This window comes from Thermobia domestica, chromosome 17, assembly GCF_964235325.1.
Source record: "Thermobia domestica chromosome 17, izTheDome1.hap1.1, whole genome shotgun sequence".
Classification (NCBI taxonomy): Eukaryota; Metazoa; Arthropoda; class Insecta; order Zygentoma; family Lepismatidae; genus Thermobia; species Thermobia domestica.
Window position 1 is genome coordinate 63530897 of NC_137470.1, and position 27334 is coordinate 63558230.

Genomic DNA, 27334 nt, shown 5'->3' on the forward strand with positions numbered 1-27334 from the left:
GGCTATCTACTAGCCTCCCTCTTACCAAACACATATATTAACCGTAATTTATTAGAAGGGCAAACTTTAAAAACATTTGAACAATCTTGCCTGCTATTACACTAATCTTTATCGCCCTTCCATCTTTACGACTCCTATACTTACTAGACGAAATTCATCAACCAGCAATCACCCTTAAAATAATTGGGCATCAATGATACTGAAGTTATGAATATTCTGACTTCTCCTTAACAGAATTTGATTCTTATATAATGCATATCAATGAAATAAATCCTAATTCATTTCGTTTACTAGATGTAGACAATCGTATTGTATTACCTGTTAACATTGATATTCGTATCTTAATTACCGCTGCCGATGTTCTTCACTCATGGGCTATGCCCGCCTTTGGAATTAAAGCAGATGCTACCGCAAGACATTTAAATCAAGTAGCAGCTAATATTACACGTACAGGCTTATTCTTCGGTCAGTGTTCAGAAATCTGTGGCGCGAATCACAGTTTTATAACAATTGTTGTTGAAGTCTGCCCTCATTCAGTATTTATTAACTGAATAACAAAAATAATACAAGAACTTTCATTGGATGGCTGAAAGTAACCAATGGTCTCTTAAACCAAAAGATAGTAAATACAATTACTTCCAATGGGAAAAATTAGTTAAATTATAACGTAAGCATGTCAAGCTTAAATTACTACTCAATAGTACTTTTCTATTCCACAAATATCCCCCCTAAAATGACTCATACTATTTATTATATTCTCTTTATGCTACCTTCTATTTGCATCTATTATATATTTTAACTCAAATACACCCCATCCTAGTTTAGACAGTACTAATATTTAAAAAAAAACACCTATAAATTAAAAGTGATAACAAACCTTTTTTCAACCTTTGACCCCTCTACTTCAATTATAACCATACCATTTAACTGACTTAGAACAGTAATTGGACTTCTAATTATTCCAATTCCATTTTGATTTTTACCAGGACGATCAAACATTTAATGACATAAAATTACCCTAACTCTTCATAAGGAATTTAAAACTAATCTCGGTCCTACTAGTCACCAAGGAAGAACCTTCTTATTTATTTCCTTATTCTCCTTCATCTTGTTCAATAATTTTATAGGTCTATTCCCTTATGTATTTACCAGCTCTAGTCACTTAGCCTTTACATTAACCCTGGCTCTTCCCCTTTGAATAAGTTTCATAATCTACGGCTGAATTAATCACACTCAACATATATTTGCCCATCTCGTTCCTTCTGGAACTCCGGCCCCTCTTGTACCATTCATAGTGTGCATTGAAATAATTAGTAACATTATCCGGCCCGGAACCCTAGCTGTTCGACTAATAGCAAACATAATTGCAGGTCATCTACTTTTAACTTTATTAGGTAATACAGGCCCTTCTTTATCCCTCTCCATACTTTCATTATTAATAATTGGACAGATTACCCTCCTAATATTAGAATCTGCCGTCGCGGTAATTCAATCCTATGTATTTGCAGTCCTAGTCACACTATATTCAAGAGAAGTTACTTATGTCAACACCACAAAATCATCCTTACCACCTTGTTGATCAAAGCCCCTAACCACTTACTGGAGCTCTAGGAGCCTTAATTACAACCGCAGGTCTCACTAAGTGATTCCACCAGTATGACCCCTCCCTATTCCTCCTCGTCATACTAATTACATTACTAACTATAATTCAATGATGACGAGATTTAAGCCGAGAAGGAACGTATAAAGGATTACACACTATACAAGCTACATTAGGCCTTCGGTGAGGTATAATCTTATTCATTATTTCTGAAGTATTCTTTTTTGTTTCATTTTTTTTTTTGGGCCTTCTTCCATAGTAGACTAGCACCAGCAGTATAAATTGGATCCTTCTGAACTCCCGCAGGAATCGTACCATTCAATCCAATACACATCCCCCTTCTCAATACTGCAATTTAACTAGCCTCAGGAGTCACTGTAACATGAGCTCATCACTTATTAATAAAAGGTAACCACACTCAAGCCACACAGGGCCTACTACTTACAATCCTCCTAGGTCTATACTTCACTGCCCTGCAGGCATACGAATATTATAAAGCCCCATTCACCATCGCAGATGCCTTTTATGGTTCAACATTCTTTATAGCAACAGGCTTCCATTGTGTTCACGTTATTATTGGTTCCACATTTCTAGCCACTTGTTTATTACGTCACCTTCTATCACATTTTTCTCCTACTCACCACTTCGGATTCGAGGCCGCCGCCTGATACTGACACTTTGTAGATGTAGTATGATTATTCCTTTATATTTCTATTTATTGATGAGGAGGTTAGCCTATTTAATATATATATAGTATATTTGACTTCCAATCAAAAGGATCACTTAAATTAAATAGGCAATTAATACAGTTTTAACAACTGGTCTATTAACTATTATTATTTGCTTAATCGTTATAGCTATTTCAACTCTTCTTTCCAAGAATGTTATTAATGATCGAGATAAGAATTCCCCCTTTGAGTGCGGATTCGATCCTAAATCATCAGCCCGAATTTCCTTTTCTCTACGATTCTTCCTCATTGCAGTAATTTTCCTCATCTTCGATGTAGAAATTGCCCTTCTACTCCCAATAACAATTACCATTAACAACACTAATACACTATCCTGATCTCTCGTAAGACTAACGTTCTTAGTAATCCTCCTAATGGGTCTTTAACATGAATGAAATCAAGGATCCCTAACATGGGCCGATTAAACATGAAATGGGATAATAGTTAAATAAAGTATTTGGGTTGCATCCAAAAGGTGTTGTTGTCAACTTATCTCACAACTAGGAAGCAAACAACTGCACTCAGTTTCGACCTGAACTTCGGGTCCTCTCGGCCCCTACTTGCTTAGTTGAAGCCAAAAAGAGGCATTTCACTTTTAATGATACTATTGGGATTCTATGCCTTAACTAAGGAGATGTGAATAATCAAGAAGAAGCTGCTAACTTTTATCTTTAGCGGATTAGACCGTTAACATCTCTTAATATAAAATGACTATAACCCCCTTAGTATAAATATTACATTACCTTTTCGAGGTAAAAAGGAGAGTGCTTTTCTCAGGGAGTATTATTTAGGGAGTATAACTCTTTTTAGTATCTTCAATACTATGCTTTCAATATAAGCTACCTAAATACACAAATATAAAGAAACAAAGGAAAATTGTAAAAATTAAAAAAAAATAATAAATAAATTTTAAATAAATTGTCCTGTGATTGCTGGATTAACATTGAATCATCCTTAAAACTATTATACATGTCCTGAGCGCCAAGACATTCTCTTCACCCTTGATCAATATTATTATAATATACTGCCCCTACATATAAAGGTAATTTAATAATATAATTTGTTGATAAATAAGGTAAAAATCATATACTTCCTATTATTGTAGAATTAAAATAAAAATTCATACACATTAAAGACTGCCCAATAGAATAACTTGATAATAAGATACCAACTCACAAACCTACCGCACTTACAAGCAGAGCACCTATTTTTAGATATAAAGGTAAAACAACACAATTAACAGTAGGAAAAATCAATCAACTCAATATTGCCCCTCCTAAAATTGCCATCACTACTAATCCTAATATTCCCTTGCATATAATTCAACCTTCATTATCACTAATAGAATGAATATTAACACCCCCAAAGCCCTTGCCTGTTAAATAAAATCTTAAACGTACTGAATAACATACAGTTAGGCCTGTAGAAAAAAAAAAACAATAAGAAAAAGCTAACTACATTAATTAAAGACAAGGAAGAAATTTCCAAAATTAAGTCCTTAGAATAAAACCCAGCTAAAAATGGTATCCCACATAAAGCCAAGTTAGCTACATTTAAACAAGACAAAGTAAAAGGTATTTGACTTACAAGTGCCCCTATTCTACGAATATCTTGTGTGTCCCCCACACCGTGAATAATTGCTCATGCACTCAAAAAAAGTAGTGCTTTTTTAAATAAAGCATGTGTTAATAGATAAAAAAAAGCTAATACAGGAAATCCTATAGACAAAATTATTATTATAAGACCAAGCTGGCTTAATGTAGATAGAGCAATAATCTTCTTTAAATCATATTCATAATTAGCACCAATACCAGCCATAAAAATTGTCAAACCTGACAATAAAAGTAACATATCTCCCGCATAAACACTTAATAAAACGTCTCTAAAACGAATTAGCAAGTAAACTCCAGCAGTCACAAGTGTAGAAGAATGAACTAATGCTGATTCTGGTGTAGGGGCAGCCATTGCTGCTGGCAATCATGCGGAAAAAGGAATTTGTCCACTTTTTGTTATTGCTGCCAAAATAATCAAACTAGAAATAATTACTATCTTATTATTATTATTTAAAACTCTATGCAAATAAAAGACATAATTTCAGCTTCCATAATTCAATATTCAAGCAATGGCCAATAAAATTGTAACGTCTCCAATACGATTGGAAAGGGCGGTTAACATACCAGCATCATAAGACCGCACATTTTCATAGTAAATAACTAAGCAATATGATATTAATCCTAACCCGTCCCACCCAAGGAGGATTCTAATTAAATTAGGAGAAGCAATTAACAAAATTATTGAAAGAAGAAATATTAATACAAGTATAATAAACCGATTAAGATATCGTTCAGATCCTATATATTGTTCACTGTAATAAATTACTATTCTAGAAATATAAAGCATGAATCTTATAAATATAAACGATATTCAATCAAATAGAAGAGTCATAATAATTTTATTTCTATTAAAAAAATAATAATTTCTCACTCAATAAATACACTATATCTATTAATTAAAAAAAACTCAAGCCTATTATAAATAAAAAAAAAACACTTAAAAGGCAAATCTAGTCACAAATTGAAAAAGGTCAAACCATGGCTTAAGGGTAATTAAACCTTCCTTAGTTGCACAAACTAAAATTTTATTCTAAACTACTCAAGCAACTACAATCATAGAAATCTCGGCCCCGCAAAAAAGATTAATAAATTTAAAGGCAATCAGTGTAATACTAATAATAAATATTCTCGCACACTTCCTCCTCAACAAGAATATAAATTAGAATAAGGTATTCCATGTTGCGTGTATGAATATAAATATAATCTATAAGCAGCTCTAAAAAAGAAAGTAAAGCTAAGCCTAATATACTCAACCAAGATCAACCAACAATTCTATTTAACAGACTAATTTCTCCTAATAAATTTAATGTTGGTGGAGCAGCTATATTAGCAATTCTTAGTAAAAATCATCACAGCCCTAAGTTCGGTATAAAAGATAGTATTCCTCGATTAATTAACAATCTTCGATTTCCTAAACGTTCATAAGAAATATTTGCAAGGCAAAATAATCCTGAAGAACATAGCCCGTGAGCAATTATTAATGTAAGTGTACCTCTAAATCCTCATAATCCCATCGTTACTAATCCCATGAACACTAAGCCTATATGAGCAACAGAAGAGTAAGCAATTAAAGACTTTACATCAACTTGTCGTAAGCATACTATTTTAACCGATCAAATACCTAACACTCTAATACCAAATCAAATTAAATTTATATTTACAGCCATATTTTCTATAAAATATATAATTCGTAGTAGTCCATACTCCCCTAATTTCAATAAAACTCCCGCCAAAATTATTGAACTACTTACGGGCGCTTCAACGTGTGCCTTAGGTAATCAAAGATGAACTAAAAACATAGGCATTTTAATTAAAAAAGCAAAAACTAAAGCAAAATATCACATATAATATGTAATTCCTAAATCTATTACACTTCTCATATTAACCATCAATAAGCTGCCCTTAATATATTCCAAACAAAAAATACCAATCAGAAGTGGTAATGAAGCAAACAAAGTATAAAACAATAAGTATATGCCTGCCTGCACTCGTTAGGGCTGATAGCCCCAACCTAAAATTAAAAATAGTGTAGGAATTAATGAACCTTCAAAAACAAAATCTAGAAGAAGAAAATATCAAATAAAGTAATACAAGTAATAATAAAACTAAACTAATAAAACTCGTGCTATAAAATGAACTTCTCAACACACCTTCTCTACCCATAATTATAAGAATAACAATTCAAATACTCAACAAAATCAATGAATATCTCAAACTATCTCTCCATAAGTAATAGCCCACCTCCCAAGCAATTAGTCCTATACTATTTCCTATTATAAATAAAAAGCAAACTCTCATAAGACAAAACTGAACAACTCACCATAATTTAAAGTCAAAACCTAAAGGTATTAAAAACAACATAAATATTAAATATTTAAACATCGTAATACAACTAAAGAATTCAAATAATCACCCCTGTGGGTTCGAACAATAGACACTAAAATTGACAAGCCTAAACTACCCTCGCAAACACTAAAAATAAAAAATAACAAACAAAAATAATTTTCAACATACAAACTACCTAAGGAATAAGATAGAAGTAAAAAACTTATCAACACAATAAATTCAAGTTTTAATAAAACCATCAGTAAATGCTTACGCTGAGTAACAACACAAGCTATTCCTAAAATAACTAAAAAAAAACTAGAAAACAAAATAAATAATATTTTCATAAGCTTTTATAGTTTAATTAAAACATTGGTCTTGTAAACCATTAATGAATAATATTCTAAAAGCATCAAGAGAAAGTATGAACTTATCTTTAGTCCCCAAAACTAATATTTTAATAAACTACCTCTTGAAATTAAAATAACCTGGATATTACTTATAATTTTAGTAGTTTTAGGATTAATTCTAATTCAAATACCCCACCCCCTATCAATAGGACTAATACTTATTGTCAACACTATTACTACCTGTTTAACTATTTCAACTATAAGATAATCGCCTTGATTTTCTTATATTCTCTTCTTAGTTTTCCTAGAAGGTATGTTAGTTTTATTTATTTATGTTACAAGACTAGCATCAAATGAAATATTCACTTTAACCCCTAACCTTTTCCTAATAATTTTCCTCGTTCCACTCCTCTTAATTCTTATAACAATTATTGACCCTCTTCTACTCCCGAACATAATTTCACTACCAGATCCTCATCAGTATGTAACTAACTACCAAGAAATCCCCAGTATAAAATTTTATATAACATCAATCTTAATAAATACTATTATATTAGCAACATACTTATTTATTACATTAATTGCAGTAGTAAAACTTACTTCATTATACCAAGGCTCTCTTCGGCCTTCCAAGACATATGTCAACGCCAATTCACTTACATGATCCCCTTTTTAAAATTGCTAATAATGCCTTAGTAGATCTTCCAGCACCTATTAACATTTCATATTGGTGAAACTTTGGTTCTCTCCTTGGCTTATGTTTAATTATTCAAATTGCTACGGGCCTATTCCTGGCAATACATTATGTATCAAGTATTGAATTAGCCTTCAACAGAGTAACTCACATTTGTCGAGATGTAAATTTTGGGTGGCTTCTACGTACTCTACATGCTAACGGGGCATCCTTCTTCTTCATTTGTCTTTATTTACACGTCGGCCGAGGAATATACTACGGCTCTTATCTTTATCTCCACACTTGAAGAGTCGGGGTTGCTATTTTACTACTAGTAATAGCAACTGCCTTCGTAGGTTACGTCTTACCTTGAGGTCAAATATCTTTCTGCGGGGCAACAGTCATTACAAATCTATTATCAGCTATTCCCTACCTAGGAACAATACTAGTACAATGAATTTGAGGCGGATTCGCCGTAAATAATGCTGCTCTAAACCGATTCTTTGCCTACCGAGGATATCCATTTCCATTCGTACAACTTTCTTTTTTTAAAAAAGAAAGGAAACAGAAAAGGTTTTTACTAATCTAGTATGATCTACGGATCCTCATAAATGTGGTTTAGTTTTCTTTTTTAAACTAGTAGCTTTCGGAAAAAGTAACCTGCACAATTGTGCGTGTTTTGTTGATATTGGATATATTGGTGACTCTATGTGTACAGTTGTGTACGTGAGAGCTGAAACGGTTAAAGGTGCTTATTAACACGCAGGAAAAAGACTCGCTAAATTTTGATTAACTTACTTAGCGTGATATGAACTAAAAGAAAATTTACGTTGTTATATATAGTTAATATTTACAATAGGAAGACATTACATATTTTTACACATATAACTAAATCGATATGTCTACGATTGACGGGTCACGTCACTCTTGTTAGTAATATGCAGGGGAACTGTAAATTTCTTGTGAAGGTTAGTAGGTCAAAAAGAAAAGGATAATATTATACGATACGATACTCTAAGAGTAGTGATAATAATGCAAATTTGCATGGTTTAGTGTAGAATGGTATTCTGTCGAGAAGTTAAATTAATGAGGTTTGGAACTTCGGGTTTCGTTAGTCATTTGGTGAATGATTTTTTTTTCGTATTTTACTTCAGAAAAAATAGCGTTATTTTTATATTGACGTAAAGGCCCAAGGGTAGTTGGGTAAGTTCCCGGGAAGATATATTTTTCGGGAATATTCCCGAGAAGATTTCCAAAAATGCAAACTTTCTGGGAATTTATATACAATCAGAAATAAAATTGCATTATATTACTATATTATAATTTCAAAGTTAAATTTGTTTAACACAGTATATCATTACTGTTGTCCCCAGAGGAGTCTTTAAAATGTATATTCTGAACGATGTTATGTTATTAATATTTTATTATAATTAGAGAGTACGCATAAATGGATATTTATTTACAATATGTTCTATGAATATAAATATGTTTCAAAAATGGTATAGTAAGTCCACATTCTTTCAAAGCGCTAAAAAGTTTAAATTTACATGTAAGTGGATTTTCTAAACTTGATTCTACTACTGTTATATACATATTAAATTTTTAAATGTTATAAACAAAATAGGTTGGGTAACTGCCAGAAGACACATGTCTCTCCATTTTGTCAACATTTGCGCATAAATATGTACGTTCACAATATTTGCAAGATACTTTCTTATGTTTATAATTTAGCATTTAACATTGCCACACACGACCTTTCTTGCTACCTATTTCTCGAAATTTCATGCGATAATTCACATGTAAGAGAAGTCCGAGTACCTTTTCAGAAATTCGAGTCAGAGAGAGAAGACAGACTGACGTCTATTACTAACAGTGGTTCAGGGAGTATTAATAGTACTTGATCTCTATTTCTACGTAATTCTACATTACTTTACAAAATGGTTCCTTTCATCGTTTGTATTAGTACTTTGCTAATTTGGCTATTGTTTAGCTTTGGCGGGCCAGTTTTTGCACATACTTTTTGCGTTATTCTAATCCGATGCGGTTGTTTTTTGGTTTCATAGGTTAAAGTACGTTACAGACATTAAATTCAGACAGCATTGATGAGCGAGCGTTAGCGAGTGGAGGTGGGGTAGAACCCGCATGGCACATTGTTTTCGATATTTTCTTGACCACTTGAACACCACTATTAACTAGTTTTGACCCCCAATACTAAACATCTGTCGTACTTTTCAGTGCACATGAAAATGGAACTTAAAACTCATATTATTAGTTATATAAAGTACAGTCAAAGAATTTTAAATTTTTTTAAGCTCAAAATTCTTTAATACCTAGAAGTAAATCATAGTATGTTAAAATAATGTAATTAGTCGTAGGGTTATTATAATTTGGAAGGCAAAGTAAAGAAATGGAAATAAACTCCTTCCCGTGAATTTATAGGCCAGGAAAAATCCCGTGAACATTCCCATTTTTTAAATTCCTTCCCACCGAGAATATTCCCACTGCCCATCACTATCCATGGGGTGTCTCGGAGGCACCCTGTTCAATTTTAATCCCATTATTCTTAATAGATATTTCGTCGCGTGTCCTGTGCCCTAATATTCTTCTATCTCTTTGTAATGCACCCTCTGATTGCGTTTCCTAAGCAAGTTTTTACTTCAGAAGGAATAGCGTAATTTTGTATACTAACGTAAAGGCCAAAGGGGTGCCTCTGAGGCTCCTATTGAAGTATGCACTTTTCTAAATATTTGATCCTGTTCATTGTTTATTACTATTGACAAAGGATTTCATAGCAATGTAGTGACTAGCCTTTCCTATTAATGACGGAAAATACAAATGGTCGCTGTGAGTTCAGGTAGCTTGTATATGCAGCAGGGAGCCTCAGAGGCACCTCTTGTGGCTTTTAAGCTGAAAATTAGCATAGGCTTTCTCGGGTTAAGTATAAATTACTTTTGTAGTTTTTATGTTGTAAAGGTTTATAAATGTCCAGTGTTTATGTTAATATTAGGCATATAGTATTATATAATTTTTTGTTCCGTCAAGATTGTGTTTAAAAAATAGATATATTACGTATAATGCCTTTAAAACTACGTAGACATACTTAGTGAAGAGTGCCTATAGTCTTCTCCTTTGATTATCTTACTGTAGTAACGCGGTAATGGAAAATGTAATGTTAATGCGAATTCCATTACATGTTGTATTATGTTGTAAAGGTTTATAAATGTCCAGTGTTTATGTTAATATTAGGCATATAGTATTATATAATTTTTTGTTCCGTCAAGATTGTGTTTAAAAAATAGATATATTACGTATAATGCCTTTAAAACTACGTAGACATACTTAGTGAAGAGTGCCTATAGTCTTCTCCTTTGATTATCTTACTGTAGTAACGCGGTAATGGAACATGTAATGTTAATGCGAATTCCGGAGGAAGAAGTAGTGATTCCTCGATGTTTTTGCCATGAAGTAGAATGCTCCATATAAGGGAAGAGGTACGTTCGAAAACTATAAAGGCGTTATTTGAAAAAGAAATAATGAAGATGGTTTGCTTCCCATTAGTTAATTCTTAAGTCGTATACTACAAGCTTTTTTGCTGTTTTTGACGTTGCATGTGTTAAAACATATATATAAGTATATAAGTTAATTTGAAATTACATGGATTTACAGGGTAATTTCACAACATCCGGTTGAAAACGTAGTTTTCTTAAAATTTTTTGTATGCTAGAAAATTGTGATCACTTAACTGCATCAGAGAATACATGATGGAGTTCTATACATTACATATTAATTTTATATCATATGTTAAATTTATATATAAAAAAATCTACGGGAATTGCCCGTTTTAAAGTAGTAGGGCGTTGATCACTTGCTCACTGGTATTGAGTAGAGATTTTATATGACAAATTTCACCTCCCTACCATAATCCACTCGTCAGATACATTGCTTTTCGCCTAAAATTTAAATCTGTTCTCTTACACGTAGGATCTTCTTTCTAATGACAGTAACGTAAAAAAAGAAGAAAAGAAGTTTTCTAGCTAAGATACATGTATGGCTAACCGCAGTGTAAAATCTCATTTCCGCAGCTAATGCCACATTAGCTAGATGTCGAGCTTGTTTACCGAGATATAATATCGTCGCATGAAAACCAGAGGAACGTAACTTCAAAAATGCGGTTTTCGTTTTCTTCAAGTTTGGACACAATTTTGAAAGCCCCACTTGGTGTAAACGGAACGGAACGCCATCTGTTCTTATTGTCAATCGTCTGCTGTAATGTAGCTCAATTACCATTGTATTAAATTCATATCTTTCTAAGAAAACAATATTTTTGTCTTCTGACTTGTATACCTTCGAAAATGGAGTTACGTTCCTCTGGTTCTTGTGCGACGATATGAAGATTGTTCATCCTCTCCCTCTTGAATGTTGAATATCCCAAAACGCTAGTGCACGCGACAGTTTTTCAAAGTAAAAATGCTAGTGTGAAACTGTCCTCTCTCTAGAGTCCCATAAAAATATAATGTTTCACGTAAAAATTTATTTTTCTTCCCGTCCTTATGATAACCATTTGAATGAACGTTACATGATAAATTGCCACTTAAATATAGACACTCAACATATTACATATTTTATTTCATCCAGTTCAGCTTCCTGTCTTATGTAATGTGACGCATAACACTGTAATGTGATGCATAACTCATTTCTTGCATTTTTTGCTAATCATCGTGTAGCATTTATCTTTAAACGCCATTTTAACTTTTAATGAAAAAAAAAAAACGCTAATGGCTAAAGTGTTTCACGATGACGGGAACACTCCCGGGCATTGTTTTTTAAAAAAAGTAATAGCATGGTTCCAAACCGAGTATAGAATTTTTATTTTTCTCCGAATGGAATTACACCAGGTTATTAGAAATTTAAATTATTTTTTTTTTTTAAGCACAAACGTACAATACCACTAATCTAATTAGGGTGACGAATGTGCTAATGCTTGTTCACATTACCTTAGCGTGGACTTCTGGAATCATAGTCACGTATTTCAAATAAACAGATAAAAATTACAAGAAATTGAATACTCGCCGCCTCTCAAAAGTATATACTTAATAAGAGGACTTAATTATGAATCAGATGTGACCGCGTTGCTATATATCAATAGACGCAAAGATTGTATTATGTATTAAAGTTTACTATCTCAAAGGATCAGATTATATTAAAACCAAACGTAGAAATTGGTGTAATGATTCAAATGACATATTTTGTGCAATATTTTAAAACTTGTTATACCTTTCCTTTGTTTCTTTGCGATCATCACTCTTTTTTTTTTTTTTTTTTTTTTTTTTTTTGTAGCGTTAATTGGAAGAAGTTCTTGCGATTGTTAAATTTTGTGACACAAAAGTTAATGATATATAAATATTTTAGTGATAATAGATCTGATAATAATGAAACATTTATTCCATAGCACAACATATGCATATGTTCGTATGCACTTAACTCTGATATTGTATATATAAATAATTGAACAATTTGATATAGTAAAGCAAATTACACGCTTTTATTTCGAGAAAAGAGAGATATGGAACCACCTCGACACTTCTCGGTTCCATATTTGTACAATAATTCATGTAACAGAACAAAAATAAAAGGTAATTTTATCTCGAAATATAGTGTATGATTTAACTTTTGGTTGTTACTTGTTAACTATATTCACGTTTCTTTGTTTATTGAACTTGTTCCAGGCTCTACAATGAATATGATCTTCACAGAGAAGTGAATACGTGTATTATATTAAAGGAAGCCATTTCTCATTCAGATGACAAATCTGATATTACGAAGCAATTCGGCAAAGGAATTATTCTGTCAGGTTTAGCAAGTAATATGTTAACGCATAAAAGTGAAAAGCGTCATACGTACCGTAAATGTGATAAACGCAATACCCAAAGTTTAACTTCGTCGAGTCGTAAGTCCATGCATACAGTTGAGAAATCCCACCTGTGCGAACAGTGTGGTAAGGGATATAGCGTACGTTCAAATTTGACTAAACACATGTTAATCCACACAGGAGAAAAACCTCACACATGCCAAAAATGTGGAAAGAAATTTAGTCTACGTTCACACTTGTCAAGTCACATGTTAATTCACACAGGAGAAAAACCTCACACATGCCAAGAGTGTGGAAAGGGATTTAGTCAAACTTCAAACCTGGCAAGACACATGACGATACATACAAATGAGAAATCTCACACGTGCAAAGAGTGTGGTAGGGGATTTAGCCGACGTTCATACTTGTCAAGTCACATGCTAATTCACACTGGAGAAAGACCTCATACATGCCAAGAGTGTGGGAAGAGATTTAGAGTACGTTCCACTTTGGCTATACACATGTTAATCCACACAGGAGATAAGCGTCACACATGCAATGGCTGTGGAAAGAGATTTAGAGTTCGTTCAAGTTTGGCTACACACATGTTAATCCACAAAGGGGAAAAACCACACATATGCACTGAGTGTGGAAAGAGATTTAGTCAATGTTCAAGCTTGTCAAGCCACTTGTTAATCCACACTGGAGAAAAACCTCACAAGTGCAAAGAATGTGACAAGGAATTTACTAGGCGTTCAAATTTTTCAAGACACATGTTAATCCACACAGGAGAAAAACCTCACCCGTGCGAACAGTGTGGAAAGCGATTTAGAGTACGTTCAAATTTGGCTACACACATGTTAATCCACAAAGGAGAAAGGCCTCACACATGCAATAAATGTGGAAAGGGATTTACTCAACGTTCAACCTTGTCAAATCACATGTTAATCCATACAGGAGAAAAACCTCACAAGTGCAAAGAGTGTGACTTGGGATTTACTCAACTTTCAAATCTTTCAAGACACATGTTAATCCACACAGGAGAAAAACGCCACACATGCGAACAGTGTGGAAAAAGATTTAGAGTACGTTCGAATTTGGCTACACACATGAAAATCCACACATGATTAAATCCTCACAAGTGCAAGGAGTGTGAAAGGGGATTTACACTACGTTCAGGCTTGTCAAGTCAGATGATAATCCACACAGGTGAAAAACCTAACACATGTCAAAATTGTTGAAAGAAGTTTAGTGTACGTTCAAGTCTGGCTATAGACCGGTTAAACCACACAGGAGGGAAGGGTTACACATGTGGTAACTGCCGCAAGGGATATGAGTGCATTCAAGATTGGCTAATCACATGTTAATTCACACAGGAGAGAAACCTCACAAATATCAATGTTGTGTCATGATTTAGTGTGAGATCATGTTTGGATACTAACTAACTAACTCTATAGCCTATGGAACCCGGAGGTTGAATGCCTTGCTCACAAAAGCTCTCCACTGGCTTCTATCCTTAGCTAACTGCATCCAGTTTCTACTTTGAATTCCAATCTCTGCTCCTAGGTCTTCCTAGTGGTCGTTTTCCGATTGGTCTTCCAGTTAAGACTGTGAGAGTGTTTCTACTTTATTCCATTGTAGCTACATGACTTGCCTATCTAAGCCTCCTAGACTTGATGACACCAACAATATTGGGCAAACCGTATAAATAATGTAGTTCCTCGTTATGAAGTTTCCGCCATTCCCCATTCCCGTTCCTCTTGGGTCGGAATATTCCTCTCAGGATCTTGTTCTCAAATACCTTCAGTCTATGTTCTTCCCTCGGAGTAATCGACCATGTTTCGCAGCCATACAGAACAACAGGCATGATTATCGTTTTGTATATTTTAAGCTTCAAATTCCTCGATAGAATTCGCGATGAGAAGACATTTTGAACCCAATAGTAACACGAGTTCCCTGCTTTGAGTCGACAATTAATTTATTCGTGAATATGAGTTTCGTATGTTAATATTGATCCTAGATATTTGAAACTATCTACTTCATCAAAACACCGTGTGCGTGGGTTTTCTCGGGGTTCTCCCGTTTCCTCCCACTTTCTTCATTCCACCATTTCATTCATTACTCATCATCACCGTCTCCTTTAGACTAACCGGCATAACTGTGGGACGTAAAACTCAAAGATTTCATTTTATTTTACTTCATCAAAAGTATTATTTAATGTTTTAAGACATCCACAACTTGCTGTATTACGGTCACGACGCACTTCCTTGTATTTAGTTTTCTCTGCATTTACTTCTAAACCTACGTCCCTGCAACCGTTTAATAAAATCTCTGCATTTCTTTCTATTGTTCTCCTATCATCCTCTATCACATTTACATCCTTTGCTAATGCTATAACCTGGTGAATATCGTTCAACTCTCGGAACTGGTTGATATTTTGATTTTCCTTATAGCGTGTCCAAGCAAAAAGTTAAATAATAGTGGCGACAACGCATTTGCTTATTTCAGGCCATTTTCGATGTTAAAGCTCGTGGACAGAAATTGTTCCTACCTGGTTGTAACTTTGGGATTCATTTATCCCCTATTTTGTGTCTTAAATTTTGTCGTATTCTTTTGTCTTGTTGTCTCACAGACCCGAATATCGTAGACTGTATCTATATTGAAAATTACTACGAACACATTACAATTACAATTTACAATGACCATCTTAGACTGTATCTATATTGAATATGACTACTAACAATTTACAATCAAAACTAACTGACCTTAACATAATATCGTAGACTGTATCTATGTTGAAACTAACGGCTAACAACTTACTGTTAACATTTACAATGACCTCTAACCTAACCTAACCTAACGTTTTATTATTTAGCTTAATATTGATTTAAAATGCAAATCCTCATCTGTTTTATAATTTAATCTTTATTATTGCACAAAATACAATTTCATATTTGGTACATTTCATCCTATTTCTCATTCTTACAGGAGAACTCAGCTTTTTTCACGTTTATTTACATGTTGCACAAGTAAGTGCTTGGTGCTTTGCACAGAAATGTTTGTTGCATCTTTCACAAACTAGTCTACTTTTTCTGTCCTTCCTATCACAAAGGTGACAACGCTTTCTTCTGTTTGCAGATGACGCTCAAATTGCTAAAGTGTTTTCAGTTTTGGAGACTCCGAAGTGTTTCATTGCAGCAGTCACTGATTTTGGTAACCAAGCTGACATCTCGCATCTTCGCTGCATGTGAGGTTTTACCATGTCCTCGGCAATGCTGCATAAAATTTAAGCCTCGTGTTGAGTTTATTCGATAAATCTGGATTTTTAAAATTATAGATGCATTATTCGCAGAAGCATCTACCATATTTGAGAACACAGCTAATGGTCACCTTCTTAGTCGCCGTTTTGTTGTGAATTCTCTCACCATTTGGTGAAATTTATCCACCATCCCTTTGGTCTTGTTATAATATAGAATTATATCTGGCTTTTTCTTACCGGTGTCAGATACAGCCGTATCATGATGCTGGGTGCTGGGAAAAATCACAGCTTTGCTTACGATCGTTAGATCACCGTTGAATCCGAAGATAGATCTCAATAGACTACGAGATTTACTAGGTTGAATGATGTCGGGGAATTCACGTTTGTTGTTCATCATCGTTCCAACGAGAGTGAGATTCAGCAGTTAGCAGGTACTGAGCAAGTTCAACACTTGTAAAATAAATTGTTCATAGTAATGTTCCTTCCACTTTTGAACAAATGTTATGAAAGTTTCTTCACAACATTCTGAGCCAGATTCTTCTCTACAGTACCTACTGGTTGCTTTCCTACGTATACATAACCTTTGAGTGCAAAATAGTTCAGTGCATCACATAACTAAAATATTTTTATGCCATATTTATCTGGATTATTAGGCATAGATTGAACGAAACCGCTGTGACCACGAAATGTAACCAGTTGTTCAACTGTTACACAATTATTTGGTATATAATAATTCGTACAGTTTGCAAGAAAACATTCCCAAACAAATCGGATGGGGGGAGTTTGTCTTCTTTCAGTCTATTTGCGCGTGTTCTTTATCATCAAATCGAAGAAACCTTAGAATTAGATTAAGTCGCATCTGTGACATAATTTCTTTTCATAATAATTTCATCTGAAAAGCTGATTGTTTGGAAAACCAATTAAGGATACACTACACTACAATGATTGCTTACAAGGAAAAACGAAAACAGCGGTCGCACTGACAAATGAAGAAATTCTTAACTCTTTCTTCTCAGATTGGAAGAAATTGCAATCAACTAAGATCTGTTATACACGATCAAACTTTCTGTTTACTTTGAACGCGTCAAATTCTGGATGGGCGTATTCCTAATCCGTTCAAATAACTTCACCAGTGGATGCAAGGTATATTCATTTGTAGATAACACATTCCTACCTTCTAGATTGTCAATGATTACGTCACTCAGCAATTTTCCAGTGATAATCTAGAAAGTAGGACTGTGCTACCTACAAATGAATATACCTTGGAATATACCGGGAAAGATATTTAACTTGCCTAACTGAGGTACGACCGCTTGGTCGATTTGGTGGTAAACTAACACACATAAATACGCTGAAAGAAGACAAACTTTCTCCCACCAGCCTTATGTGGAAACATTAAGTGATTATTCGAGTAAAAGAAAAGTTAAAATGACAAATATATAAATTGTCTTTCCCTAGTACTTTCCCCCTTGCAACAGACAGATCGCTATAGTCCCTTAGCACCATCAACCAGTGACAAATCTAGGAGGTAAAACTTGGGATTGGAGGCAACCAGATTCCAGCCTATGATAGGTATATCATGAGTTTACGCAAACCATTTTCATTTGAAAAATATATATAAATAGTAGCTTCAATTATTTTTGACGTTCAAAAATTTGGTGGGGCCTGGGCCACCCAGCCCCGGGTTAGATCCGCCACTCTCATCAACAAACAAGTGCGAACTATTTTGAAATCATTTTACACGAGGTTAATTGTCAGAAAGAGTCGTTAATATAATTTAAAATTTCTTCATAACTATTAGCAAACTGACTCCCACAGAAAAAGCAGGGTTATTTACAATTGAGTCAAATAATTATGGCTTAGGGGTAAGAAAACTTGTTATGGTCATAAAATAAACTGTAAAATGGAATTTGTGAAGATGTCAGAAACGTACTGTGTTTTAACTATCAAAATAAGAAAATAATCGAGCCCTATGATTCCTTGGGGTCTGTGAGACCCTACGACATAAAACTGGGGTTACACATATCTTAATTAGCTTTCTCGGTATTCCAAATTCTCTAAGAACGTTGTATAATGTTTCTCTCCTAACCGAGTAGTACGCCTTTCTAAAATCAATAAATAGTTGATGTACCGGGGTATTGTATTCCCACTTTTTTTCGAGTATTTGGCGAATGGTAAATATTTGGTCGATAGTTAATCGACTTCGTCTAAATCCGCACTGATAATCTCCAATAATTTCATCTGTGTATGGGGTCAATCTTACTAATATTTGAAAGGATTTTATATGATGTTGACAGAAGAGAAGAGCCTCACAAAAGCCTCATCTTTTGCTACACATATGTTAATACACACAGGTGAGATCCTCACACATGCGAAGAGTGTGGTAATTTTTTAGTCAACGTTCACACTTGTCAAGTCACGTGTTAAATCACACAGGAGAAAGACATCACATTAGCCAAGAGTGCGGTAATGGATTTAGTCAACATTCAAGTTTGCCAAGACACAGGTTAATCCACACAGCAGAAAAACGTTAGTAGTGTAGAAAAGGGTTTACGGTATTTTCAGGTTTAGCTAATCATAAGTTAATCCTCAGAGCAAGAAAACCTCAGTCGTGCAATGAAGGTGGAAAGTGATTTAGTCGGCATTCAAGTTCGGTTACACATCTTGATACACACAGTTGAAAATTCTCATTCAAGCGAGAGTATGGGAAGGGATTTAATTTGCATTCAAGGTTGGGAAGACATATAAATACACAGTTGTAAAACTTGTGTTGTGCGATGAATTTGTTTCGCATTCATATTTGGCAGCACAAATTTTAATATGCATAAGTGAAAATTTTCTCACATGCGATGAGTGTGGAAAAGGATTTGCTCTACCTTCAAATATTCCAAGACATTTTAACATACAGATGAAAATCTCACATACGGCAGGACTCACGTGAAAAGATCGTCAATACGAAGCTCAAATTTTGCAACGCACATGCTAAAATAAACAGGGGAATTATATTACTACCGGAATGAAGAAAGTAAATCGTTCTAAATGGGAAGGGTGGATTTCATTCAAGTTCATATTTGGCAACAGTTGTATCATTACAGATCTGGAGGATTGAGCGTGTCAAAATTATGAAGAATGATTTGGTCGAAGTTTAGTCTCGGAGAGACATGTTATCCTATACAGGTAAAAAATGGGTGTCAAAAGTGTGAAAAGCGTTTACTTTAATTCCATATTTTGTTAGTGGAAATATATTAGAAGATATGTGACGCGATTTACTAAAATATTATGCTTGTACTTGTAGTCAGGTTACACACATGGCAACACATACAAGTGCGAAAAATTCGTCAATAATACGTTCCTTAAGACAAATGTTAACAGAGATGACAGACTTTGTACGTACCAAGAGTTTGGCAGGGGGCCGCGGTGTCTCAGTGGTAGAGCGTTCACCTCTGGTGCATGGGGTCCTTGGTTCGATCCCAGCTCGCGCCAAATGAACTTTGTGGTGGACAAACGCCATGTGCGTGGGTTTCCTCGGGGTTCTCCTGTTTCCTCCCACTTTCTTCATTCCACCATTTCATTCATTTATTTCTCATCATCACCGTCTCCTTTAGCCTAACCGGCATAAGCGTGGGACGTAAAACTCAAAGATTTAATTTCTTTTCATTTCAAGACTGGCAAGATATTTTGTCGAAGTTCACAAATCTAAGAGATGATAGCATAATGCACTAATAATAGTAACAGTAGTCATAGTAGCTATAATAATTGTAATAATAATAATATGTAATTGATAAGGAGAATTATTCACAGTAGCTGACTAAAGTTTGTTTTAGTTTTTGTAAAATTATTCCTCTGTAGGAAGTTGCTAGGTATGAGATGTTTCGTAATTATGTTGATCTGTTCAGAGGTCTTGGAAGACGCATTCAATGCTTAGTGAAATTCTTTGTATGTTCTGTGGAAGTTAGTTTTGTGTTAAAAGTAACTCTGAGATCCTTATGTGTATTGATTCTTGAGATAGCCAAATCGTTTATGTTTTATGAAGTATGTAAATATTTTTCTTTACGGCTGAGGTTATGTTAAGCATTTACTCTTATCGGGGTGAAATTTTAGATGCCGTGTGTTACAGCAGAAGGAAATATTATCAATGTCGCTTTGAAGCAGCTCGGGGTCCTCTATTCTGTACACTTCTCTGAAGACTTTGCAGTTTTCTGGAAATAAGAGCATTTTCTTAAAATTTGAGTTGAAGCAGCTAGTCGAGTCATTCATGTTCAATATCAATAAGAGTGTTTGAATTACACTTCCCTGTGCTTCTCCGGATGTAAGAGTTAGAAATCGATCTTACCAAGACGACTCTCTATGCAACAATGATATGAATGGCCCATGAACACAGAATGTATTGGAAATTTGGTAAGTTAGACAAAAATGGTTAATGGAATCGAAGGCACTAGATAAACCGAGATAGATGGCGTTAAGTTTTGCATTCTTGGAAACACAATGTATAGCGCGATTAAATGGTGAGGCAAGAGCCATGTTGAGCTGTGTTAAGATAGGTAGAGGTGAATTTGAAAACTCTGTCTTTGATAATTTTCTCGCAGACGATCGATGTGTCTGAGAGAAGCGAGATCTTTCTTTAGGGTGACATGTGATCTTTCAATCCAGATTTAAAAATGGGAGACACGCGGTGTTTTCCAAGAAGAGGGAAACAACTTTCCCTGAAACAACTATTAAAAATGAGCGAAAGTAGAAAAGAAATAATATATGGTGTCGAACACAGAAAGGCCTAGCTTGTATTGTCCATGCGAGAGGCTCTCTGAGGCCGGAGAGAAAATAAGAGTAACTCATCCTCTGTAGGACTTATATAGATAAATGAGATAACGAATTAAAAAGGTAGGTACGTTCATTGTGCTTTTTTAGAATTTGTTACAAAACTATTCATTAAATTTTTGTTCTTTCCTCATCTTCTGCACTTGATAGAGCTTTGTACATCAGAGGATGTATGCTAGAAGTTTAGACCTAGGTCTGATAAGAAACCATTCTTGTTTAGTGTTGTTGATGCTAGTGTCTGAATATTTTAAATATAGTAGGTATTTACCTCTCAATAGCTTTTTCGTGTGATGTCTTATATTAAAAAGTTTATATATATCATTCATTTGGAAATATACGCCACAGTTCCCAAGTCTTTTTCCTATTTCGGAATGTTTCTCGAGTCTCTTTGACGTGCCATGTTGGAAATTCCATCGTTTTTACTTTTATGAACAGTGCAAACTCTTTTACTGTTCTGTAGACATCGGCAAAGGAATCCAGTGACACGTACATTGTTCCTTCTAGTAAAAGTGTCCACGGTTACATATATAGAAGTTTACAAATTTCACGGCAAGTTCCTTCCCTCATTCAGGTAGAAGCTTTAGTTTTGAGTTGGGTTGCTGGCTTTTAGGGATTGTCTATGATAGGGTACGCGGTAGGTCACTTCTAGAGATTCGTGGTCTAAGAGATGTAACTTTTTATATGAGATGATACATTCTGTCGAAAAAGTAGAAAAGACATAATCTAAGCTATTATTTTTACGAGATTTATGCATATTGTACTGTCTCAAATCGAGTTCCTTAATAGAATAGTCGAAGAACGGGTCTTATTTGTGTCTGATGCTATCCCATATTTACTGTCCATCCATTCTAATGCCAAGTTATAGTCACCAAAATGAACACCTTTATTATTTTGTGACGTTATTTGAAAGTGATTCGTGGCATGTTTCAAGTAAACTTCGATGACTGTTTCTATGTGGTCTGCAGAAACACTGGTTGAAGTTTGTGTTTTTGCACAGACTTACCGCGACTCAAATGATTTCACGCACACTTACGAGACCATTCTGCCTCTGCTGCTCCATTTACTGTAATACATACTAACACTCCGCCACCTCTGGTCTTGCGGTCGTTCCTCTATATAGAGAATTCTTGTGAAAAGGCATTTCACTGTTCCTTTCCGGATCATTCAACTATGATTTACTCCTCACTAACAGTCATATTCCAGCAAGTAATAGCACTATCCGAAGTTCGTTTTTAATGCTTGTTTCCTGTTCACTGCACTTTGGACTAGCATTCGCCTGTACAATCACCACACAACACGAAAACAAAGTATGGGGCACCTGATTTGGCACATTTCTCCCGCGTGAAATGACGTTGTACAAGTCACTCTCATTGATTTCTTGCCATCAATGTTGAGCATTGTAAATTATATTAAGAGTGCGTAATGTAGCAGCAAAAAAAAAAAAAAAATAATAATAATAATAAAATAAAAAAAAATAACGGTATTTCACAACATTTCCAGCTTGATATATTGAGCGTTGCGTTGTCAAACACAGAACTCTAGCGGTAACGTTACTACTGGGTTCACAATGGAAATGATAAAACACAGAGATTGCGCAAGTATTTTTTCCTGAAACAGGAGCACGAACTTTACCTTTGCTACAGTTTGACTCTAACTTTTACACTACAGTTTGACTCTGCAGTTTGCACAGACGATCGTAAATACATACAAAGTTATCCTACGACCAAAGAATCTTTCCTAGTAAGATAGTAAAATCGGCCCTTGATCCGAAATTGGGTCGCTATTGTCCCAAAAGGTAACGCTTGACATAAAATTACCTCAAAAATTTTTTACCCCCACCCCCTCCCCTTACCAAATTATCGTATCTAGGTGCTCAAAATTCAATATTTTTTAAATTTTGGTGGGGGTGATCAAAAATTTTCAAAGTTTCACAGATTGTAGATACTATCTAGATGTAAATGTGTATTTTTTTTAAAACTGTCGATGCGTATTTTCTTTATTTTTTGCGTGTTGAAAATTTCAAAAAATTGTAGAAAATATTTTGGGAGACACACGTCGCTGATTTTTTGTTAAAAATTTGTTATACCATTAGGTACAACATATATTTTTTCGGGATCTGAAAATGATGGAAACATTGTCAAAAATAATAAGTTTTAGTATTTGTAGACAGTATGCAGTTTTGTGTAGGAAGTGAATTGTATAAATGCTGAAGGGAAAACATCGCATAGAAACTTTATGTTCGTATGTTGAACATACGTTTTAGTATCTTGTGCAAAGTATCCTCACCGATGGTGTTACCTTGTAACAAAGTTTTTATTTCAATAACTAAGTTCATATTTATTGTTTACTAATGCACTCATAGCTATCATATGCACAGACAAGAATGAACAGACGAGCAACTCCCTATATGCGCTATTGAAATTACTTTGTATCTTCTGCACGGCGAGAAAGCAATTCAACGTTTGGTGTGGAACGATGTTTCGTTGTAAGAGGATTGGCGCTGCTATCGGTTTTCGAGCATGACGTCGTGGGTTAATTATCAACACATACGATAATTTTGTGCTCTGGTTAATAGGAAATAATAATTATAAAACGTATGATAATTTGAAGATTGGATAGAATAGAGGCCTACATTGCCCACTGATATTTTCTTTGTGCATAATAAAGAGTAGCTGTTTCTAGAGAGTTAGACAGTGACTGTAAAACGAAAGAGGAAATAAACTGACACTTTTCTTTTTAGATCTGTAACTGCTTCAGCGGAGAACCTTAGGTCAGGAAGATTACCATAAAATTACAATGAAACACGGTTTTCCTTTTGGTGAGCGAGAAGAACAAGTGGAAACATTGTTCTTTCCAGTCTGTACCTCTACAGAAGAAACACAGATTATGCTTCTGGTGAATCCAATAGAATAGCGGTACATCAAATAATGCGAATTGACGATCCTAACAGCTTTTTCACATTCCCTACCATTATACAGCTTAGAAATCTTATGTATAGAGTAGAGAGGGGAGAAAAAAATAATGCTAATACCAATGTGGGTGTAGTCATGGTGGGAATACTTAATTCGCAAACCGAGTAACTTTTATCTTCTGCCTTATTACCCCAACTTAAAAAGATGAATATAAAAGAAAGGGAAGTTCGAAAAAATCGCAATAAGGTATTTCAAGATGTAAATGTACCTTGTGTCTGTATAAGAAATATAACATTTACGATATTTGTTAGTTTTTAGTATTGTGACGATTAAATTTATTTCTATAGTCTGGCAACGCTGATCACCAACGCATACTTTCAGTCAGCTTCGCATGTCACCATGAGATGCAGTGAAAGATCAGATTACTAATTACTCGTAGTAAATAACTATCATAATTTTTTGGTACCTTTTATAAAAGCAAGTTCATGTATTGTGCCTGCATTTTTTCATTCAATATTTTGTACATCCTTATCGAACATTATATTAGAAGCACATGGTGTTAATGCATACCTGCACACGCCAGGCTGTCACTCACCGTGTGAAACTAGAGACTATTACTTTCGATCTTACCAGGCTGCTGACGACAGATTGACTGGCTAGTTCCGTCATCGTATGTTAGAGGTACTACATTTGCCTTCTTTCCAGTTTCTCGCGGAGCTTTTGGTCTGTATATCCTAATCTGCCATTATATTTTTAGGGGATATAGTATACGAGAGTGCCTCATCATTTAGCGAGGACTCACGAAGTGCAGTCTTTTAAGGATTATTCATTGAGGATATAGGAACTTGAAAATGAGGTAAAAATGCGACTTTCATTTAATTACTGAGTAATATAAAATAAAATGTACGTCGGTTTGCGTTGCGTTTCGTTGTGTTTAATGGTATGCGAAGAATAATAATGTGCCCTTGTACGTAGTGTATGAGTATATGTGGGGGATTTGAAACACATATCGCATGTCACGTGCACGTGGATGCTTCTTACTACTTCTAAATGTAATAAAATCATTTTTATACGTAGTGCAACAGTAGGAACTATGCACGCGCACAGATCATGAGGCACTGTTATATACTATTACCTTTTTAGGATATACAATGTCCTAAATTGTTACATGCAATTTTGTTTAAAACTTCTTAAATTTGGTGCAAAGTAAGATCCTATGGTATATATATACAGGATGTTTCGAAACAACATCGACAAGGTTTGGGAGGTAATTCCTAATACCAAGATAAGACAAAAAGTATAGACCATCCTGGGTGCACAAATGCTTCCTTTTGGAGTTATAGGCTCCCGAAAACGTGGAAAAATAAATTTTACAGGTCCATACCTCCAATACTATGTGACCTACCGTAGTCGGGTGAATTCTTCAATTAGGAATTAATATATGCAGTATCCAAAAATACATATTTCAAAATCATAATTTACTTCCGAATCATTTTTTATAGAGATAGTTTGGCTACGGGCTTATAATTTAAAGTACTCTCCAAGTAACTCTATAAAAATTGTTGCGGAAGTACTACAGGATTCTGAAACATGGATATTTGGTTGCGTGCATACAAGTTCCTAAGTGAAGGCTTCACCCGACTACGGTATGTCCCATAGTTTTGAAGCTATGGACCTTTAAAGATCATTTTTTATGTTTTCGGGACCCTAGAACTCCGAAAGGAAGCATTTGTCTCCCCAGGATGGTCTATATTTTGTTTTGCTACTATTGTGCGTCCATACATTACGAAGATTCCATTAAATGTGGCGTCCACATACATATGACGTCCGTATACCGGACGCCAGATGACAATCCTCAATATTTTTCTTCCTGTGAGTGTTTCATAGATAATACTTTGATAATTTCTGATAGAAAACAGGAAACAAGTTTATGATTTTACTGCCCATGACTCGTGTTTGTTATTTGGTCCCCCACGATTTTCTCTTATACTTTTGATGCGATTTTGATATGTCAGATGAAATAGATGGATCTATATAGGCTTGTCGTTTTGTATTTTTTAAACTTTCAGTTTCTGAAAACAAATTGACAGCCTAAAAAGCTTCCAAATTTACTAATACATAGATTCCTTTCTCTTCGAGTGACTTCTGTGCATTTCAATCAATTTTATCGAAACTTGCACGATAGCTAAATAAATTAAAATCCTTTTGTATGAATGTGGTCCAATTAACATGACTTTGAAACAGAATGACAATTGTTAGAAAATTAAAATGTTAATAATTGCCCTGCAGAAAATAATTTTCCCACCGGACTAATTTTGTACGAAAACAAATCTTTCAGATTATATGTAAATCTATACTTGTCATATATACTAAAAGTTTGTTTGAAATTTACATGTCAGTCGTGTTGTTCACTATTTTGATTCAAAATCGTGAGTAGCGTTTTCTATCATAATTCCGGTCTACTGTGTGAATTGAACGAAGTGTTTACAATATGTCCAGAACTTAGGAAAATAACGTAATATGCACAGGTACATAACAGAGATGTGACTAGGCTTGGGCAACCGGGGTAGTGTCCCTGGGCTCACTAGTTGAATGCCGAATAAACGCAAATCTTAATTATATAATCTAGACTTTAGTGTGTTTGGGGGCTCAGTTCAACTTCTGCTCGGTTCTCTGCTGAGCCTAGTTATGCCATTGTGACAATTATCGTTCTCTATGGGTTTTAAACCAAAATGATGGGCATCATAATGTCATAAATATTCACTGTTGTATATCCCGCAACTCGAATAATAATTGTTATATGAAAATCAAATTGCAGAATGTAATCAGATAGATGAAATAACCTGTAGTAATATCAGGGTTGTTGGTCATTTTGATTAAAAATTGTAAACATTATTTTCTGTCATAATTGATTAGTGATTAGGATCCAATTGAAATAAACTTTTTAGAACATGTGCACCATTTCATTTTAAGTTTTATAAGTATTGATGCGCACGAGTCGAGACATGTCTCGAATCTCAACTCAACTCGACTCGAATTCCAGCCGAGATTCGGGTCTAGGCACATTTTGTAAAATTCGAGACGAGTCGAGACAAATTTATTTCGAGTAGAGACTGATCGTAAAAGTCTCGACTCGACTCGAATGTCTCGAAAATCTTTCTATAATTTTTAATATTATTTTGAAGAAAGTATATGTATGCAATTAATTCTT

The 27334-nt window shown here is 34.5% G+C and overlaps 1 protein-coding gene across 1 annotated transcript in view; it reads left to right on the top strand.

The window, feature by feature from the left end:
• LOC145674650 (uncharacterized) overlaps nucleotides 1-15035 on the top strand; it is a 28320-nt gene extending 13285 nt beyond the window's left edge. Inside the window, exon 2 of the mRNA XM_081744870.1 lies at nucleotides 13016-15035. Within this exon, the coding sequence (XP_081600996.1) occupies nucleotides 13016-14264 (1249 nt within the window). The 3' untranslated portion in view covers nucleotides 14265-15035. The remainder of the gene's footprint in view (nucleotides 1-13015) is intronic.
• Nucleotides 15036-27334: the final 12299 nt, after the last annotated feature.